The sequence below is a fragment of the Ptychodera flava genome, chromosome 20 (assembly GCF_041260155.1).
Source record: "Ptychodera flava strain L36383 chromosome 20, AS_Pfla_20210202, whole genome shotgun sequence".
Taxonomy (NCBI): Eukaryota; Metazoa; Hemichordata; class Enteropneusta; family Ptychoderidae; genus Ptychodera; species Ptychodera flava.
Window position 1 is genome coordinate 24,856,217 of NC_091947.1, and position 22,007 is coordinate 24,878,223.

At 39.5% G+C, this 22,007-nt stretch overlaps 2 protein-coding genes across 2 annotated transcripts; both read left to right on the plus strand.

The window, feature by feature from the left end:
• The first annotated feature begins 351 nt into the window (after nt 1-351).
• Nucleotides 352-8,041, plus strand: LOC139120392 (uncharacterized). Its single transcript, XM_070684774.1, has 5 exons — nt 352-499; nt 2,215-2,571; nt 5,920-6,000; nt 6,372-6,524; nt 7,049-8,041. Exons 2-5 carry the CDS (start codon nt 2,473-2,475, stop codon nt 7,226-7,228), a joined length of 513 nt encoding a protein of 170 aa, XP_070540875.1. The 5' UTR covers nt 352-499; nt 2,215-2,472; the 3' UTR covers nt 7,229-8,041.
• A 4,657-nt stretch (nt 8,042-12,698) lies between these two features.
• On the plus strand, nt 12,699-19,395 carry LOC139119642 (uncharacterized). Its single transcript, XM_070683474.1, has 5 exons — nt 12,699-13,491; nt 14,592-14,785; nt 16,659-16,769; nt 17,156-17,320; nt 17,844-19,395. Exons 2-5 carry the CDS (start codon nt 14,723-14,725, stop codon nt 18,069-18,071), a joined length of 567 nt encoding a protein of 188 aa, XP_070539575.1. The 5' UTR covers nt 12,699-13,491; nt 14,592-14,722; the 3' UTR covers nt 18,072-19,395.
• Nucleotides 19,396-22,007: the final 2,612 nt, after the last annotated feature.

Sequence of the window (22,007 nt, forward strand, 5' to 3'; positions counted from 1 at the left end):
TACATTGCAACTTTGTAGGAAGGAGAGTAAACTGTTTCAAAATCTTACAACTTTTTTATAGCGGTAGTTTTTTGTTGAGGTGGCACCTGGGCAGGAAAAATTCATTAGCCACTATGTTCGCCAAACTGGAATTTTTGTAGCCATTTTTAACTTTCTTTCGCATTTGGCTAATTGGCGATCGGGTAGCGGGAGCCCTGCAAAGCCTGCAAAGGAAACAATATGACGATTTCACTAGTGTTACTTTCCAAGTGATGTGCTTCCGCTGAGCCGAGAAAATGAGGACATTAAATTCTGGTTTCGCGCATGCGCCGTTAGACTGGGAAAATCTCCATGACATCATGCCAACTCGCGTGACGTCACCTGCATCTCTGAAACGAGGGTAAACCAAATCCAAGGGGGTAAACTCGTTCAAATGCCAAGGGCAGATTCGGTACGTCTGTCATAAATATCAGCTGAACACTGCATCATCGTCATAACGAACGAGGAGTTCGAGAAGAAGGTAAGTAGCTCATATCACTTCTACATATTAGATTTCTTTCAAGTTGCGCATGTGAAAGCCCTGGTGAGTAGTATTGCGGCTAGGAATGCTACATCTGTTAGCTCCTGGGCTTCAAATCGTTACCGATAGATCGCAAGCCGCTCTATCGCGACCGAAAGCGTGTAACACAGAGGAGCGGTTTCAAAGCTTCAATTGCCTAGAACCTCACCGCACCGTCGTTTTATTTGTACGGCATTCTCAGTATCCTACGTACAGATTCTAGGCCAGAATATCAGCTAGCAGGGAGGGATGTAGACTTGGTTCAAGTCTGTGACTTGTGAATGTTTGAGTGGGGTGAACGCGATGTTTTATGTTCTCTTTTCATGTGAAACGTGTGAGTAGGGTGAGCGCGATGAGTGGGGTGAACGCTATGCAGGGGAGTTTCCCCCTGAATCCGACAGAATCTAACTCACTACTGCGCAGACTCAAAGGTAACACGTTCGAATTAATCGCAAGAAAAAACCTGACCTGAGGCCTGGGCTGCTAAATTCCAAATAGGTGTGTATGAAATAGGAGAGACACAAGAGAAACTATTACAAAAGGTTGTTTTGGAAATTCACCGACTTGAACCAAGTCTAGGAGGGACTTTTCTTCCGTCACTAACCCAAATCAAAGAGGATTATACTAGCTCCTCTGTTTAGCGCCTACCCTATAGTGTTAATCCTATGTACTGTATGACCTATAACAGCCTACGTCGAATTCTATCCTTTCTTCTTATTCAAGAGGTAAAAGGCTGGAGTAAACAACTCGATAAATTCTATTCCAAGAGCGATTAATGGCAGCCGTGCGACGTCAAGAGAGTTATATGCTACACTGGCCATGGGAATTTTTCTGTACACATGTCTGACATCGTTCACCAGTACTCTTCAGCGTACTGTTGTTGGTTTTTTGACGTTTCGGCACTGAACCGTTGCGGCCCAAGTCGATTCGGCTCCCTTGACCAAAGACTTTTCGGCACTACTCTATTTCCCGATGATCGTCCCAATTAGTCCATCGTTACTTTACATTACTTTGCCAAGAAACCAACACACGTCCCTACGACGATTTAACAAATTTTCTTCATTCACAAGGCGGATAGCCATCGTGTGTCACATGACTTTTTGAAGATGATCATCAGTTATCACGGCAGTAGATACGGAGCTGCATACGATTTTGACCGCCGCGGTTGAAAGAGTTTAATAAAACACTATACAGGTTCGACAAGAATATGAAGTGTGTTGAATAATTGAATGAAACAACACACTGAAACATCGGAAACGGCAGTTTTGAAATGTCTTGAGTCCTTGTAGCGAAATGACTTTAAGCCGGAAAATACGCCCCGGGTGAACGTGATGATTTGTGTTCCGTTTTCATATGAAGAGTGTGAGTGGTTTTAAACTCAATGAGTGGGGTGTGTGCGATACAGGAGAGTTTCACCCGGAATCACATCCGGCAGAAACTAACTCACTACTGCGCAGACTCCAATATACCGTGTTCGATCGGTCGGAAAGTCTGGCTTGGCCTGTCAAATTTTATATAGGTTTGTATGAAATGGAAGAGAAACAAAAAAACTGTTGTAAATGATTTTATTTGTTAAAAATTCATCAACTTGAACCAAGTCTAGGGGCCTCCCTGCTGTTGTTGCCGCTCTCCTATCTATTAAACATGCTCATCTTCTGTATCTTTCCGTTTTCCAGGCTGATAGTGTTCGAAAACAAATATTATTGTATGTTGAGCCGTGTACCAAGCTCCTCACGTAATCACAGACCTTGTTATATAAAGCAAACTGCGACTCAGACACAAACTTCGGACATATCAAAATCTACTGCACTCCAAGGAGGCCACTGACCAATCGGACCAATCGTGAGTGACAACAGCCGCGCACAGAGAGGCCGTCGCCAGGCAAGCACCAAAGTCGAACTGGCCACCGTGAGGCGAACAGTCCGCTCACAGTCATGCAGTCTTCTGGGAGCCTTTCCCGAAAGTATCAGCTTTTGAGAGATGAGTGCCAAACACTGAATAGCGAGCTAGAAAGATTCCTGGATGCGAATTTTGTAAGTATCGTTAAAACGATTTCCACATCTGAGATCGACCACCGATACACGCCATTCATCGGCATTACTCTTGTTGAAGCTAGTATAAGCCGTTGCGCAATGCAGTCTGGTGTAATCGATCGGCTAGTGAATCGTGTTGGTATGTCGCATTTATAATGCCACCGCGCCGGAAAGCCTAGACACGCTTTCTGTTTTTAACAAAAGTATTGAGTTCATAAAAAACTGAGCCAAGTGTTGTGCTTATAAGTGTTATTTCGCCCTTGTGTAGACGAAGTAGTGGAATTCTGCAGGTTTCACACACACACACTTAAGCTGAATTTTTCGAATGTCTTTGGCGGTGCGTCCGTAATATTTTACGACTATATGTCATTTGGAATGCCATTCCCTGTAATTTAGCCTTTAACGTGTGGACGAAAATCATAAAAGGCAAGTCTCAAATTTGTACCTATAAAGTCTCAAATTTATTCACCTCCACTGCGAGTTGACTGAGTGAAGTAGTTGTATTCCTTGCGAATCGCTGAACAATCCTGAAGGAGTTTCCGAAATATTTGTAGTCCTAGGCCTAATATAAGCCACATTCTTAGAGCTTGGCGGCAAAAATGAGTTTAAACGTCGTTTGATTTCTTAAGAAGAAATGACACTTGTTAATGGCAACTGACACTAAGGCAAGGGCATTCATTATGTAATAGATTAATTCGTATTTGCATGAGTATAATAATGGTCTTGACCCGTTGCTTCAGTGACATACATTTGGTTGTATAATTCTGAAACTTAAACTGTGTACTTGAATAATCCAGTACACTTTCAGATATAGTCGTTATGCTTGTGTTCTTATGAGAGAGGGAAAACCGTCAAACACTGCGTCGATTCCGTCAGATTTGAAAACTGGCCTACTATTTCACATCAAGAAAAGTGAAAGTTGTTCTATGGGTTTCACAAACAAGACGTCAACTGCAATGGCAACTACGCACTCCAGATATTCCATTAGCGATGCCCCTTCTAACTGATTGAAATTCAGCAGTTTCTTATCAAGTTGATTGTTAGCACGCACCACCATCATGGCCATTTTGATAGCGAGTCCTGTCGTCCTTAACTTCAGCGTATATTACGTAAAGATGGATTTGCCATTATTATTGCGAACGACATTCATTCGGTTAGCGACTCTCATGATGATCCGCAAGCGAGGATCGCATGATGTCTTTCAATTGTTTTTTTTTCTGAACCTGAGAACCATTTTCCATGATAATGGATATATCAGGCACATAACAGTTGCAACATGTCGCGATATCCCTGCATAGTATTGGGCGATCGTGTTGCACACACCAGACAAAAAAAATCACTTGGCGCAGTCTCTAATACATGTGTATTACTACAGCCAGTCTTCTTGCCGTCAATTTCGTCTCCTATCAACTATAGTCACGACTGCAATCATCGACGGGCCGTTCACAATTACGATGAATAATTTCTTGCATGCATACAGTGTAATGAGATATACTAATAATAACTCATGCTGGAACTTCATCATGGCTGTCATATTTAAATTTATCAGATATCTTGAACTCGTGACGTGCTTCATTATCTTGAAATGTTGAGATCCATTTAAATTTAGTCATCACTTAAACTCACGTTTCATACATTGCGAAATATATGGCGGTCATATCACCTTCCGAGTCCCACTTAGGAATATTAGATATAAAATATCTAATTTGATTCGTTCATGCGTATAATCTGTTGTTGCCCTGGGAGTGGAATAGATAAATCGCTTTGAGCTTCCTGATTTAAAGCAAAGAAAAGGATCAGCATTGTATGCAAGGGAACAACAATTTTACATTTGCGAAATGCACCAGTGCAATCCACTTGACTGTTACCCGGTGGCCGGAGCGCTGACGATCAACCATGGAGCTAGAAACGGAGCTCCATGGATCAACCAGCAAACGAAACATAAAGAGCCCTACTTTCCCTTTCAACTTTGAACCAAGTCGGCTACCTTGGCGACCAAGGGGTTTTATCGGAGATATTCCTCAACCGGCACAGTTTCAAAGCTTCATTAAATTAAAGTCTACTTGAAGTGGGGACTAATATCGAGATTTAATAAGGCGCAGCCATGAATTGTGCATGCCTTAGTGATTCGCTTGACGCTGTATAAGCATACGAATTGGCCCAGATATCACGTTCTGAGTTCAGGACTTCACAAAAATTTTGCAAACAAACCTGAGACACCCGAGTCGAGCCTAGGGGCACCGAGACCCTTTACGCCGATGATTGGAAAATGGCTCTTTGCGTGCGCCCTCATAGTCTGACACTCTTGCTGGAAATGAAAGGAGTTTAACTTGCACCAACATTGTATCAATATGCAATACGTATCAATCCTTTGAAAGTCGAAGTGATTGTTCAAATCGTCCTTATCAAAAGTTACGACTTCCTTCCTATCGATATTTTTATCAACCCTGAAAGACTGCGGTCAAACTCTCAGGATGGAACAAGACTCTGACATAACTATCTAGATTTTTGTTGTGGTGGTGAACGCATACGCCACTGGGCAACGCAAAGCCAAAATGTTGATCGACAGAAACTGTATTACTTTATTCTTCTTTCGCAAGAATATTAATGTAACTGTACCTCCAAGAGCTTACAGGAAAAATCTCCAAATTTAGTAAGGCGCTTTAAATAAAATTCTTTGTTTACCGTCCGCCTGCTGGTAGGTTTTCAGAGAAAATTAAGAAAACAAACACAATGTTAACACAATTGCAAATAAAAATATTTTCCCAAAAGAAACCAACTAAAAACTGAGCTTATGTTAAGACACTTGTATTTTTTGTCTGCGTTTTTTTCCCTCGCTGGCAGGTAGATTTTTCAAAAATCCAAGGACGGCAAATAAAAGTAAAATTGTCGCCTCACGGGCGAGCTTGATCGTTTCCACACTACGCAAATTACGTCAAGAAAGGTATTTTTCATGGTGCAGACGTGTAAATCAGGAACTCTGAATACAATCAAAAGAAACGTTAGCATTTCCCGAAATATTGTAAAAGTTTTCAGACATTTTGCTGCCAATGTGATCAGTCTTAATTGCCACGCCATGAGAGGGGCGGTGCGGCGCGTGTGTCAAAATTGGACTGATACTTGGGAGGTCTTGATGTCCCCCGCTCGACTCGGGTCGTCTTGAGTTTTCATGTTTGCCCCAAAAATTTGGATGCATAGGCACGATTTCGATGGTACTGCAATTAATCCCAATAAATCGTAGTCCACGCTCACTATTTGCAAACCTAAAGTAAATTAGGATCTCCTACAAATGATACAGTCCTAAAGAGCGGGCCAAATCCAACTTCACCTTGTGTCTTTCTCCTACAGGGTGGTTCAACCAGGTATACAGCGCCACCAAAGTTGCCTGTGCCTTTGACTCCTGTTCATGTTGTTCGTAGAAAGATGAAGGTGAGTACTTCCAGGTGTTACGCAAAACCTGAAATTCGTTACCATGTAAGATACAATGTTTCACCGCTTAATTACGTTTTCTGTTCAGCCTTCATTGGCTTCGCTGTCCTTTTAGTTTTTGCTTTTACTTCGCCTGTGTAGCAGTGAGAAGTCGGTGCAGCTCGAACGTTTCGCTGGATACATGCATACGTGCCTCGTGCCTTCGATACTCGCCCTCGAACCTTCGGCCCTCGTTTTCGGGTGCACTCACATTGTTCGCACCTGTTCTACTGCACTTACGACAAAGGCTTCATTTATATTTTAAACAAAGAAGGCAAGAGGGGTCTGTGGGCAGTCTATTCAGACCACTATTTTGATTCTTTCCTGCACAGGAAGCGGAAGTACTTCAACTCCACAAATCCCATCTCCAGGTGTACAAATTATGCATGCAGAGGTTGCAGACCAGTGGACCGACCGACTATGAGGAGCAATTCGCAAGTCTGGCACATCATACGGATCGTGTGATAACGAAAATGACCGTTGTGGTGAGTCTAGTAACTACCTGTTAACTACGATTTAAAACTTCCTGAACTTGGTTACGCCATCTTAGCTGACGCATTTCAACTTTCACCAGCTTCGCTTTCAGTACACGAGCCCGTCACCACTCAGGATATGAAGAAACTGACACTTTTGTATGTGTCAGTAAAATCGTCGAAGGTTTTGTCACAATACCCGTTGACCTATTCTCAATCACTCTTTATTTCAAAGTTGTTAACAAAGTCGTATTAGTCGGCTTCAAGGTTTCGTATCCTCGTAGTTGCTAATACCCATTAAAGTCCTTCAATACATTTGGGTATTTTAAAGAAAGGTTCCGTATTTCGGAAGAGGGCCTCCATACTGATGGATTGTGGTGAGGTCAGGCAATCATTTGAGTGTGTGTTTTTTTCATGACGAGGGCGGGCATTGCTTTTGTCGTCGACTGAAATAGTGACAAAAAGCAAAGTCTACATAAAAAAAGCAAATTCTTTGCAAAACGAAGTTGTAACTCATTACTCGTGTGTTTTCACAGCTCTCGCATTTATCCCAGTCAAGCACAGACGGTGAAGAGGTCGACTCACAGTCAATCCCGGAGGAGATAAACAACAACAACACCAATGGGATCCTGCAAACGTTCATGGATTACCAACGCTCTTGCTTCTTGAATGTAGAGTACTATTACAAAAGTCATAAGAAAAAATCAGAAAGTTAGAGAAGAACAGGAAGTTGCCCATTAGTGTTTCACAGAATGGTTTATTGCCGGCCGATATCAATTTCCTAAAAGTCGCATTTCTCTCATAACACGATTGGAACTAATTTGGGATAATTGGATTTTGATATTGTGCAAATTTCTCCAAAATGTTAGGTGCCCTATAGCTGAATGTTGCAATATCGCAAATTACTCATAAAACAAGCGTATAATGTGAAAGGAAAAGTAGATGAGGTTACATTTGCAGATTAAACAGACATTACTTCACCCTCCAATTATCCCAAATTAGTTCCAATCGTGTTTCATGTATAATTTCAACTTGATAAAATTGAGATCTCACAAAAGTATCACTGCCAATCATCCGTCTTCTTCTAACTTCCCGTTTCAGTATTGTTCATGTTTGAATTCACAAAGTATTTTAAGAATTTCGCTAGACTCACCCACAGCCTTTCGTTGGCTACGTAGCTCGTGCCCTCGCGGAAAGTTCGTAATAAGCCAGCCCAGCCTAAGCCAGCCGGTTAATTTTGACTCGCGTTTGCGTGGGGCTGGCTTAGCCAGACAATTTTGGGCCAAGTCAGCATTGAATAGTGATTAGTAGAGGCAACTTTGTGAATCAGGGACTGAGCGAGTTTAGTATTTAATTACAGAGATCAGCATTGTTATAGTCTATATTAGTGTATACATATACTCAGAAGGACCAGGCGCTTCCATAAGGTTTATGCCCACGGAACGTTCATATAGTCAGACTTTAAAACTCTGATTTTCATGATAGAAGAAACAAGAAATAAAGTTAAATACCCTTTTTAAAAGATTAAAGTGTAATGATCTTTATTTCAACTCGCATGCTCAATAATTCCCACCCAAAACCTTTAGAACTCATGGCAGTTTCTCTCTCTCTCTCTCTTACACACACACACACACACACACACACACACACACACACACACACACACACATGTAAAGAGGACATAGTGACATAGACGAATTACAATGTTCCTCAGAGAAGGAAAGTGCAGAAGTGCAGAGTGGTTTAAGATGACAATTTGCGGAGCAAACACCAAAACTATTTGTGACATAAATATTCCAATTCTTAAATAGCTTGAGCGTTAAATTTTGAAATCCCGAAGACATGCCATCTACAATGTACTGTTTACCAGATCTCAAGCAGTAGAGTTTTTACTATTTTCCACTAGTGTTCCAGGTATGTTAGTTTCATCAGAAATCGATTAGATATATTAAAGCCCCACTAGCTGCAACTCTTGGAATTTGTTGACCTCAAAACACCTTCCTATTCTCTACTGCTTTTCTCTGAATTCTACCCTCTGAAGGGATATGAGGCTTTAAGGCATTATGAAAACCATTGCCATGATTCCTTTGTGAAACATTTGACAAGTAAATTCAACTTGAAATTAAATGTTCATTTTGATTTCCCGCCATTTTCAAATGATTGGTAACATTACAAGGGAAACAAAACATACAATATCACAGTTGAAGACATTGACCCCTAGGCATTACATTGACTACTCTGTGCAGTTTGTGTGAAGATTGCAGTGCAGATATGCAAAGTATCAATGGTTTTTACTTTTCCACATGGAGCTCCGATTTAATCATGGGCAAACATTTAATCACAGTGTTATCTTTATCTTGTTCAAAATTGCATATACAGTCCCAGCGGCTAGTTAATAATAAGTGTACACACATCTAAATCAGTACATTCTCACAAACTTTTACCTTGAAAGTAAAATCATCAAATGATGCTCAAAGATACAGCTAGCGGGGCTTTAATGTTATTCTTCGACGTGAAATGTTATATTGAATTTTTCAATCTTTAGATACCCGTAATCTCCTCTAATATGCACAAATTGCAAACTTTAAGATGACCAACTGATACAAATGTGATTACTATTAACAGAAATTAGGTTTCAAATATCAAATACAAATTTTACAAATCAACGTGTTAAACCCGATTGTTTTTGTGCGGAAGAGCGTACAGACAGATATTTTCAACTTCAGTCACAAACACATTTGACAACTGTCGCTTTTGTAGGTGGGGATAATGTCATCAGTAAGAGGGTGGTTCTTCCTAATGTGTACTTTAACGTTATCCGCCGACAGTATTCACATACACGCACCTCGAAAGTGAAAGACTTAAACTTTTGTTTAAAATTTCACCAAAAATAAACTTTCAACCACCCCTTTCAAAATTAAGAATAACAATCAGGGGTCTAGAAGTACAAATTACAATAAAATTTACGGATTTTCGAAGTTTGATATAGCTGCCATCCCTGTATTTACTTTATGGCGAAAAACCCATAAATTTTGTGTTTCACAAAAGTAAGACTCTTAAAGTTTTAATGTACGTTAAGAGTTTCAAAATAAGCCCCTACAAGAGATAGACTAAGTCTTGAAACTTTCTTTAGATAAACAAGCAAACAGTCAATGACAGGGCATCCAGTCTTACACATGTCTGCTGTGACAAGGGTTGTGTAAACGAAATTCATCTGTGACCTCGGAGAATCACTTCGTCTTGAAATTCCTGGGAAACTTCCTTAGTTAAAATGAAAGCAAGTCAGTATAGTTCAGCATACATCATCATGATATCGTCTAATACATGGCATAGTTTTATTTGTGGATGACTTGGGAAAATATCCAAATTTATGTCTGGCTTGTGGCCATCTGAAGCATAGGTAACACATGATCTAGACTGGCCCCAGTCGCTTGGCTTTTCTCGACAGCAGTTACCTTTCGTCATTCAGAGGCTTTCAAACCAACGAGATCTCGTTTAAAAGTGCGAAAGTTTTCCTTTCTTCCGAGATCAATGTCTTTTTTTTCTACCTAGTGTGTAAACACAATTCTATTGAAATCTTCAATAACTTAGTTCTCGGCAACAGTTACTGGCTGTAGGCCATCGCGTTCACCCCATGATCTACGCAACGGCCTTCCACTAAGGGGACAGTCTGCTGAATGTATTGTGTTTTGATATTTATATACCCACAGACTTAGAGCATACAATTTTGCACCCAGTTCGGTAGTATTACAGAAATGAATACAGTGTGTCCATGAGCGCGCTGGATTCCCGGTAACGATACGGGAAGTTTTCTCACTAACATACTAACTAAGGGTCCCTTTGTGCATGTAATATTCACAAACTCAAATCCGGAGTTGACTCTCAAGTTTTCCCGGGGAAGAAATATTTCACGGTCCGACAGTCCAAATTCCCGCTTGATATGATAAAACAGTAGGAAATGCATCCCGTTTTGTCTCCCAAGATACATCGGGCCAGACGCTTATCTCTTCTCGAAGCAACCTTTTCTTTGAAAAGTTAAAATTTCGGCATGAAACTTTGACAGCAGATATGTCCTGCGTTAATATAGAGAGTGATGTCCACTCTACAAAAGTAAATGGTGAGAGTACCAAGGAATGGTCTGAAAACAGACAGTAGTGCTTAAGAAAATGAAGGCGCATGCTTCATCTTCAGGGCTTACCGAGCTATTATCAATCTGATTCTGCACCTCATAAATAAATTACAACGTCATCCATGCAGACAAATAGCATTTCACAATGGCTTGATCAGGATTTAAGGGTCATGACCTCATAATAGAACAAATGTTGAATACTTTTATTCCTTACTGTACATTTTACAAAGGAAGTGATACCATAAATGACAGTCTCATGCGTTGCAATTTAATGATTGTTATTGTCAATTTATGCATACGTTTTTTTAATAAAAAAATTTTGTGTTTTCTAACAAAAGTAAAAAAACAAATTTTTGTCAAAATTCTAAAACATAGCCGCAACAACATAAAGCGTGTTCTATACTTTCATCCTGGCCACAAAAATGACATTACCCAGGAACTTAAATTTAATTTTTTTGGCCATGCTTTCTGGTAACTTAAAAAAGGTTTATTTGAAATATCTTCCACCATTCACCATATTGCTCATTATTTTTGCTGTGAATTTTGTAGTTGACGGTACCATGACGAGTAAGTTTTTCAGTCTACTTTTAGCCAATTTGACTTTAACTTTATGCCATTTCTGGTCAATCTATTTTTGGGACAGCGTTTTGCTTTAAATTTTGGTTTTCCTCTTTGAAGCAAGGACATCGTAACTTCCGTCATGAACAATTAATCCAATGGTCTGTTTCCATGTACCTAGGGTAGAATTCAGCTGTTTTGATTACTATTCAGGCAATTTTCTCTCGTATGTGTGTGTTTTCTCCCCTCCAATTGCCATAATTATTTTCCCCTGTCCCAGCCAGTCATTTGTCACCCATCCGCCCTAGTTTTCACGGAACAGGATGTTTCCGTCGTTTTTTTATGTCATCGTAACTTCACTTAGAAGATCCTGTTAAGATATTGGAAAATTCATTCTCGGGAGTCCTGGTGACTTCCAGTCATTCAACATCCGGGTCATTGCTATACACCATGAGGATCTGTGTGTTTCTGACTTTGAAATTGAAAGTTGATAATGATGTTACTGGATAGTTTATTGTGAAACTTTTCAATGAAATACTTCAGTAGTCCGGTTGAAGTGTCCTTGTCTGGGGGACTTCTCATGTAATTTGGCCAACAACTGTGAGTACTTTAAGACGGACGAAGTGGCTCTTTATTGAGCTTTTAAAAATATTTTTTCTTAAATGAAAGGTTTTTTGCGTTGTTTAACTTGAGATATGCTGACAGACCAGTCAACTGCACACAACCTGAACTCTACTTGCAGCCAGACAAGATTAAACATTCAGTGAAACATATTAGGGTCTCAACCGTTAAGTCAAGTTCAGTGTACAAATTTACTGGTCTCTAGCCATGCACGCTGAAAATTACAATGTTACATAAAGTTTTGTGTCAGACATCAAGCAAGCTTTTGTAACGAAATCTTGATTGGCGGTGCCTTTCGCATATAGAATAGGACACCAACTCTTTATTCAACATTGTTGAAGTTGTGTACAGTCATCATTTTGTACACTTAAGTATTTGTTCAGTATTTCACGCATTCTTGATGTCACACAAAAAACCCCCAAAAACAAAACCTCCCAAAAAACCGCAAAATAAGACCCCGTCCTTTTAATCCTTTCATCAGTATTGAAAGAAAGATGTTAGCTTATTTTACCAAAGTCTTCACATCTTTCACAGGAAAACCGTGTTATTTGACGTTGGTCCCTCCGAATGAAACTCCACAATTTTAAGTTTGCTATGCATGGTATGCACTGCTATAGTCTGTGATAATAAGATACAGAATAGCACAAATTTGACGCAGTCATTCATATTAGCAGTTAATACCCAGCCTTTAAAGGAAATACTTCTAGTATTCCCATGCTTGAGATATTTGTTAATTTTTTTTATTACATGGGTAACCCTTTTATGCGATGTTGTTTCAGAATACGATCCCTGAGACTGGCAACATCGTGCAACAGCTAAGTTTGAATAGCGCCCTCAGCGAGCCTGACCTGAAATGAACTCTAAGGCTGGCTATCGTTTCCCAGAACTCATAAGTTTCGTTTGCATTAAACGGCTTTGGATTACATTCAGTGGAATTCGCACGAATTTTGTATTCCTTAATTTCTCCGAAAGCTATCCGTATTGTAGAAACAGAACCGAAAGGATGTGGGCGCTTTGTTCTCTGTTCGCTGTATTCGTGCGTCGGAGTAGGTGATGATGAGGCTTTGCCCGCTACGGCGTTCAGTCGACCACGAAGAGGAAAATCACTCGGGAGCTTACACTGCCAAGGATCGTTGTTTAAAAACCGTGCATTTCATTCTGTTAAAAGACATCTATATTTGATCAACTAAAGGCTAGTGTTTGGATTGGGCTAACCGTATGCCTTTGTTGTGCTGGGAATAGTGAACCAAAGGATTACGGGAAAAGGTTGTAGGATACAGTCTCGGAAAGATACTGTAGATGTCGCCGAACGATTTCACTCTTATAGTGACCCCGTATACCCGCAAACCGGGAATGTTTTCTTTCATGCTCTGATGATGGAATCGTAAAGCTAACGCAGAGCGCAAACGGGAGGGGTGAGATCTGCCCCTGGATAAGTGTAATGTCGAATGGAGGTGCCGGAGGTAAATCTGAGTCCCTCCACCGCATTCCTCATGAATGTACAGTGCGTTGTAATCTTGACGTTCCCCATGGAGCAAAGAGTTGACCTCGATGCATTGGTGGGAATGAGACGCCACGCTGACAAGTCGCTCCCTCGTAATTCCCTGACTAGGCCAACTTGATGCCCTCAGAGGCACTCGTCATCCCATGGTGTTCAGCCAAGGAAAGCTGGTAATATTTCTATTTCTACCTTGGTAACTTTAGTAGCATGCCTTAGTATCCATTTTTCCTGAATTTACTGGCGTTTCCATGGTTTATACTCCTGACATAACTAACCAAAATTACATCTAACGTCCCATTTGTGAATACCCTTCAGTCTTTTATGTCCCGAAGACTGTTGGACGTCGTCGGGTTTACACCTACTATATACGGTAACAAACGTATGTCATGAAACTGCTAGGCACAGGGAATCGCTGGTTTTGTCTTCCTTAAATTTTTATGATGGCTAAAAGGGACTTCATGAAGAGGGGAGGGAGCAATTAACTATTTTGAGAGTGAATGGCTGCCATTATATGTGTAGTGTGCAGGCCTATGTCCTTTGATGTGGATTTTGATGATTCATCAGTGACCGGGATGCCCGTGATGACGGCTAACTTACTTTTACTTTTCGTTACGTCACAACCTTCACACACTTTAGCGGCAAGTGACTAATTGTAAAAAATCGACATTACAGACTTAAGCATCCCTCTCATAGGTAAGATGTTGAAGCTTAGAAGAACTAAATTCCCCCTCTGTAATATCCAGTAATAAACACTCGGCCGTTCTCCCCGTCATCCCGTGGCTTCCGCCGCGCCGAGCCCTATAAGATGCTGCGACCCGATTGTGTGATATTCAGAAAGTTACAAACAAATCTTCACTGCTTATTGCCCATCTTTGAAAGAGGTTAATTTGGAAACACGACTGTTAAAAAGATGCCGCTCATTCAATCCGTGTCGACCATCTCATTCGCCAGCATTTCAAAAATATTATGTATGTAGTTGTTCTCTTCGCACTATTCCTTTCTCTTGATCTACCAAAGTCGATTCTTCTCACCATCCTCCCGGCATTTCGCACACACGCCTTGCATTAAGTCACAAGTCATAATTGGTGGTCAACTAAATCTTAAGACAGTTCTATTCTACATGGGAGTCTTTAATTGCGGATGCTTTCAATTGTTGTAAATTCTCGGTCCCCATTATTCGTTTTTCACTTGCTCGTTATATTGTTGTTGAACGTCACGGTCCATTTGCCTTGCAACTTTTTTTGAGACGGGTTTCTCATTTTTTTTGCAGGTCTGATAGCCATTTCTATATTCAGTGGAGCTGGAGATTTCCTTGCAGAGGGCGCCGCTTTGCCATCGATAGACAACAACACTCAGCGACCCAGCTTGCAGACAAGACGCACTGGCATACGGTCGGCGTACATGGAACTTCTACTCGAGACGTCGAACCTTATCGATGTCAATAAACAAACATTCGATAGACTGGTGAGTCTAAGAGTACCGTTTCCTCGGTTTGGACTGCTGGATAATGTCTCCGAAATGCATTTGAACTCGCTTTACCCTAGCCCATATGAATTTGTCTCTTTATTCCTCATTTTGACCAGCTCCATGTTTAATATTCGGATGAATTTAGTCGTGGTCACTTAAAACTGCCTCAACTAAGTAACTTTTCATGTGCTTTCCACTATTTACGTTTAAAATTAAGATTTCCTGCTCCGCTCGTCAAATCATGTCGAAAAGCTTATTATTTCTTTGTTACCACAGCTTTATGTAAGTGATGTCCAATTATAGTGCTGGAAGTGGAACGCAATTGCAATTAACGGCACTGCATATTATGTTTGCAAGGCTTATACTTCGTGTCTTAACATACTTTAGAGAGAGGACGAATGATTACGATGTTTTCAATCGGGTTCGAACCGAAAGGCAGGGTATCCAGTCACCTAGCGGTGAAGCCATAGACAAAACCACTCGGCCAAATAATCTCTTCGGGTTCGAACCCTCAACGCAGGGCATCCAGTCACCTAGCGGTGAAGCCACAGACAAAACCATTCGGCCAAATAATCTCTTCTCTCAAAAGTGAGTGGTTCAATAACCGAGCTTTCAGTTGTTACACTTTTCCGGCCGCGACCCCTCAAGACGCCATTTTTGAAAAAAACCCCGAAAATAACGAAAATGCTATCAAAAATCAAGGCTGTTGTTCCTTTAACTTAGAATGCGCCTCTTGGACAGGTACTTGCACTCTGAAAATTTTTACGATACATTTTGGTCTACCTCTAATAGGGGCTCAGTTTGTGAAGCCAATGGAGTAAACAGACTTTTCCGAGCTTAGTTTTCTTGAAAGTCAAAAATTCATTTTTCCCATAAAGTTAACTCAGAGACGGTGGGTAATTATCTTCTCTTGTGACAAATTTTGCACGATGACCCCTGATCTTTGTTCTAATTTCAAAATGGAATGGTTGAAAGCTTTCTTGCGGAAAGTTTGGGCAAAAGTTTCAAGTATTAAGGTAGATCGCACCTCGGGGACAGATATTCCGACTCTCAAACTTTTACAATTCGTTTCTTATATACCACTTGTGGGGGTTCATTTTAAAGCTCTTGGTGTAAGAAAACTTTTTATCGGCTTAGTTTTTCGAAATTCGAAAATTTTATTTTTCTCCATAGAGTTAACACAGGCATGGCGGCCATTTTGAATTTTGAATATCGGTAAATATTAATCTTTGGTTATTTGTTTCTCTTGTACCAAAATATACACTGTGTCCCCCGATTTTTATCCTTGATTTTGAAAGAGATTGGTTGAAAGATTTCTTAAGGGAAATTTGAGCAAGGGTTTAAGTCTTTCACTTTCGAGACGCATACTACCTTAATGGCAATCACATATTTCGTGATAGTTTTAATGTCTTTTCCAGAGATCCATTAACCATGTCTTAAAAATATCACTCTTAGCTGTTTGATTACATGTTCTCTTCTGTTTTGACCAGAGATATTCAGAATATTTTAGCGCATTAACATTTGTTTAAAATAATGACAGACGAAAGTCAATAATTCTGAAATATATAGGGCGTTTTAGGCAAATTTAATGAACTGGAGAAATTTAAACAAACAGCTCCCTTGTTTTCCACTAGTTTGCATTGCGGCCCTAACTCACACAAGGGAAGTGGCGTACTCACATCGATTTGGTGTACACGTCTGTATGACGTCATCATATCAATGATACCACAGAACAGACTAGGAAATCACCGGCGTCATTCGGATAACCGATCGATGTTCCCGCATTTTACTTTTTTGTGAAAACACACCGGATGGATGTTTTTATCGTGTGTAAACTAGGTCATCACTCGGATTTCTTGCACCATTACAGAAAGAAGAAAAGTTCGGTGACCCAGATGTTGACAATGAAGCGGATATTTTTATAATACCTGGTATTCCCCAAGCAGTGATGAAGCCTCTGCACCAACTGATCAGAATGAAGGTATATAAACTCAACGTAACGTTGCTTTCATTTTTATTTTATGTCGACACACAAATCTTTGTCCCTCATTTTGAATTCCTGATTATTAATATCCCATGTTGTCACAGTAACTGCGTGTGGCCTTTAATATTCGAAGAGGAGTGGGGGCGTTTCTCATGTGATGAATAATTTCGAAACGACAATTTCGTATCCTTGTTTGATTCGTGCGTGATTTTATGGTAAATAGCAGTTATATTACCTCTTCCAAGGAAATGACATGGATTAAAATAATAACTTTCAAGTTTCTTCTTTTTTAAAATGTAACATGAGGTCTTCTTTTCGTCTGTGATATCGGGTTTTGATTTTACCAGTCACTTAATTTTCCTCACTCTATTTCTATTTTATAGGTGAACCAGACACTTGTTTCTCACAGGAACAACTTTCTAATTTTCAAGAGATTTATTGACGTTATGTATCTCGAAGAGATTATTGACAGCGAGGCAGCTTTCCTTGACGAGTACGACCACTTGAACTTGAGTCTGTCAAGGGTTGTCGAAAAAATTGATACAGTGGTGAGTAAACGTCGTATTCTGTGTTATGGGAGAGAGAGAGAGAGAGAGAGAGAGAGAGAGAGAGAGAGAGAGAGAGAGAGAGAGAGCGAAAAGTCATAACAACACATACATATAGATGGAAAAATACAGCGAATGACCCAAGGGAAGTAGTTTGCCACTATACACATTCTCTTCCACACGACTAACACTGGCCTTGTTAACACTTTGCTATTAGTTATGTTTACTGAAGATTAAATTCGTTTAAGGCAACATGTTTTCTATTCAGTAGTGTCAGTGAAATGTGTCTGTACCACTGTTATAACCTTGCCGGGGTCACATTACTGCCATGTGTTTATATGGATCGGGTTTCCCCATGTTGGCTAGAGTTCATGTGCCCGCCGTATCCTTAGTATCCGTGTTGATTTTTTCGACCCAGTTTGTTTTTAATAAAATATAAATAACTTTAAATGACTTAATTACATTGATAAAGTACACTTCGCTGATCTCTTATCGAAGACTTTCTTTATTTTTGTCATTGCTGCAGCTATATCAGGAAGGATTTGTCGAGGACGCATGGAATGTTAAATCCATTGCTGGTAATGACGAATTTGTCGTGCTCAGCAACCGGTCACTCAGATATCTGCGAGCTTTGAAAGTGCTTGAGGGACTGTACCTGTACTGCACGTGTACTGGAGGCGCCATTTCCGACTTCAGCCGTCTCACTTTAGGCAGCAGGAACTTCAGAGACACCAGAAGTGACATCATATTTTGATCGCTTCTGAAGCCAACTTGAAGGAAGAACCTGACGGAGATGTTCGAATGCTGACATACTGACAATTTTGCGACGACGTCGAGACAAATGAATCAAACAAAGGTAGTATGTGCCTCGAATTTGAAAGACTTACACTTTTGAACAACCTTTCCTCCTTTCAATCACTCTCTTCCAAATCAATCTGGGGATCAATAATAATAAAAGGGACAAATTGCCTTACTTTACCGATCTTTGAATTCAAAATGGCCGCCACGTCTATATTTACTTCATTGGCAAACAATTGAATTTGTGATTTTGTTTGTCAAAAATGAGCAGGTGAAAAATTTAGATACTCCCTGAACTGCAAAATTGGCCCCCACAAGTGGTTGACTAAAAAGTATTACAAAAGTTTGTGAGTCCGAATACCTTTACCCGAGGCATATTCTACTTAAATCACGAGTACTTCAAAAAGGAGCACGATGATGCAGAGACAATATCACCACATCAGTATTAATCATTACTTGGAGTGTTGATGTTTTACACAGGCACACAAAAAGACGGATGATTTGTTTGGTACAAACATTATTTTGTACGTTTTGTGCCTTGACTTTCTCTGCACCAGTATTAACGAATAAGGAGATAACTCATAAGTTACTGAAATATTTCATATAGCATTATAACGTAATAATCAAGCATAATAATCAAGTTCGAGACAATTTTATACTATTGTAATGATACATTTAAATTTTTCTGAAAAGAAATTTTTCATATACCTAAATACTTAGGTGTCTTATCGATACAATGAAATACATTGACGTTATTTTATGCATGTGTATTACAGCGCGCATGTCAATGGTTTTGATATTTCATTACAAGTCCAAGTTCTGCTTTGGCTTAAATCCAATGGATTCAAGTGGGCAGCAAAAAATATTGTAGTGTTGTTTTTAACACAAATGCAATTATTGTACTTAAGATGTACTTAAGATGTACTTAAGATGTAATGTTGTACGCAATGAAAAATCAAAGTTAAAGCCTTTACTTCTCAAAGACGTTACCAGTAGATCTCTCCTTCCGCAGACTCTGAAGATATTTATTTTAGGAAGTCTCCAGAAAGTAGTTCGCCCTTGCATGTTTGTCCGATCCTCAAAGAATAAATTTGAGCACGATAGTGTTGTGCTTAGTTCAAATTTCGTTTAACGAATGGCTGCTATTTTTGTACCTCTCAGATTTTTTTTTATACAATATTATAATAACTACTGCCACCTTGTTGTATTTAAAGCGTTTCCTTAAAGTATCAGTTGTCTTATATTTATAATTCATATTTATACAAAAATAAAAGCTTTTTAAATATAAACAACTTTTATTTCTATTGTTGTTATCACTATCACCTAGATGCTGACGATGACGATGATGATCGTCATCATTATCGTCATCATCTACTGTTACAACCACTGATGTTTTATTGTTGCTCTTCCGAAATGGTCACTTGACTCTTTATGAATGTAAACAAAATAACTTAAAAATAGCTTTCTGGTGTTTATCAATTAATCATTCGTGACACAGAGTGTTACACTTCTGGGACATGATGATGACATATGGGGTATATTCATATCATGATGGTCAGCAGAAACGAAACTATTGTCGATGGCATTTGTATTTTACGTAGTGCGCACCTCGAAACTCAAAAGTTTTGCTCAAACTTACAGCAAGGAAACATTCAACCCTTCTCTCACCAAATCAAGCAAAAAAAAATCAGTGGTAGACATGAAAAGTTTGGTAGTAGAGAAACAAATTACTTAACATTCACCGATATTTAAAATTCAAAATGCCCCCCCCCCATTCCTGTATTAACTGTATAGGGGAAAATTTCAATTCTCAAGAAAATAAGACGATCCAAACTTTATTTACCCAAAGAGCTTCACAATGAACCCACTTAAGTGCTAAACCAGAGTATTGTAAAAAAAAATTGAGAGTCCCGGTGGCGCATTTATTACCGTAAATTTGCATTCAACTCCTCTCCGATGGTCATTGATGAATTCTGCAAAGATGCTTTTTCCTTTCAATTGCTACACAGACTTGAAACGGAGACAGATCCCATAAATACACACATTCCGTAACCACATGAGTCACCGGATGTTGTTTGGGTATCCCTGACGCATTTATAGCTCCTCCGACCCGATGACACCATGGCCTGTACACAACCAAAAGTCCCCTCTCCGGTTGAGGAAGTACTTTATATTTCAATATAGATACAGCAGGGGCTAAAATATTAACGGATAACGTCATGATGAGATCACAATTTTTCGTTTTATATTTAGTAATTAGATTTATTTAATTCATCGGCGCTTTTTACTATCATGCAAAGTAGGAAAAAACTGCTGCACTGACACCAAATGCAGAAATTAAGATTTAATCACATGAAATATCCATTAAAACACAAGTAAAAATAACCACTAGAAATTATGCTCAAAGGTAAGAGTATATTGTTACTGAAGTTGAGCGGTACTTATCAGAACATAATATTTTATCAGGATTTACAGAATATCCAGGCCGTATCAGGATACCTGTTATTGACACTGTAATGATACTGTTTGGTGCGGTTTATCGTGTAGGCGTTCATACTTCTGCACTATCAGTCGCCGTCTACGTTATGAACAACGTTAACTATCGTTACTATCAGGGGTAACCCCGTACCTCTCTACGCTGTTTGCGAATGGACTAACGCCGTTGAAAAAATTTACTACCGCTGGAGATATACCCACGCAAATATATCTTTTGAGAGGTCGGCAATATGCTATGAATGATTAAATGGGCTAACTGCCTCGTCTCGTTTCATTTGACTGCACTGTAGCAAAATCAGGTTACAGCCTGTATACTGTCTACTCACGACGTCACAATATGACATAAAATCAACAAAAATCATCATCATCTTTGAAATCTGCGTCGATTTTTCGCCCCCTCAGGAACATGCAGAAATCATGGAAGATCACACATGCTGGCACATTATATAATAACAATCATACGATGTAATTAAATATGATTTCGACCTTGAATGCAAAGGATATGATATAACTTGAGAGGTTCAAATGTCATTCCGTATCAGCTGTCTGTGACTCTAAAACTTCGTCTGGCCGTCACAAACATATACGATTTCCAAATACACATTTTAAAAACTTCTGTTTACATTTTTACATGAGGTGGTATTTTTGGCATTTACTCAAGAAGAGAATTGAAACCAAAAACATCAATGTTTATTTCCTTTTTCTGGAATTTATCAACACATTTTCCCCGTCTTCCGACTTCCTCTAGGTATGCAAATGAACGTTCTGTTTGCCACGTTGATTATTTCTGCACTGCCGTGAATGCAAGCCCCTAGTTTTCTATTAACTATTTGGTTGTATTCGGTGAGTGTCCGTGCCACTCAGAGGAATCACGATTATATCCATTGTGGGAATAATGTAAGCTTTCAAATTAAAACTTTTTTTGATTCATGACGTATCATTCCTTAGACCTTCGTATAACCCCTTTGTGGTATGTTCTATCCTTTTGCTGTAGTTACGATAGGAAAAGAGATTTTATGAATCATTAAAAAATGTGGCAATTTTACCAAACAAAATCACAACTTCCCATATTAAGCTAGTACAGATGACTACAGAAAACATGATATTGATATGACCTACGTCACAACTCACACTAATACCAAGGACTGATGATTCACACGAAAGGGGTTGCCCTAGCAATAGCCTGAACGCATACCCTTGCTTTTACTTTCGTTTTGCGAATGAACTCTCAATTATCCATAAATGAAAATGTTAAAGCAAAAACAAGGCCTAGTCATCGTGTTTATACACGGAGGATGGTCGGTTGGTTGACCTTGACCTTGATCTCAGTGACCTTCAAAAAGTGAACCACCGTGACGGCTTCCAGTGGAAAAATGTTTCACATCATCATTTACTT

Bases quoted from the DNA above. Each gene is read 5' to 3' on its own strand.
- LOC139120392 (XM_070684774.1), top strand. From the start codon at position 2,473: ATGCAGTCTTCTGGGAGCCTTTCCCGAAAGTATCAGCTTTTGAGAGAT. The intron at 6,001-6,371 runs GTGAGTACTTCC...TTTCCTGCACAG, and splicing joins TTGTTCGTAGAAAGATGAAG to GAAGCGGAAGTACTTCAACT. The intron at 6,525-7,048 runs GTGAGTCTAGTA...GTGTTTTCACAG, and splicing joins TAACGAAAATGACCGTTGTG to CTCTCGCATTTATCCCAGTC.
- LOC139119642 (XM_070683474.1), top strand. From the start codon at position 14,723: ATGGAACTTCTACTCGAGACGTCGAACCTTATCGATGTCAATAAACAA. The intron at 14,786-16,658 runs GTGAGTCTAAGA...GCACCATTACAG, and splicing joins AACAAACATTCGATAGACTG to AAAGAAGAAAAGTTCGGTGA. The intron at 17,321-17,843 runs GTGAGTAAACGT...TCATTGCTGCAG, and splicing joins TCGAAAAAATTGATACAGTG to CTATATCAGGAAGGATTTGT.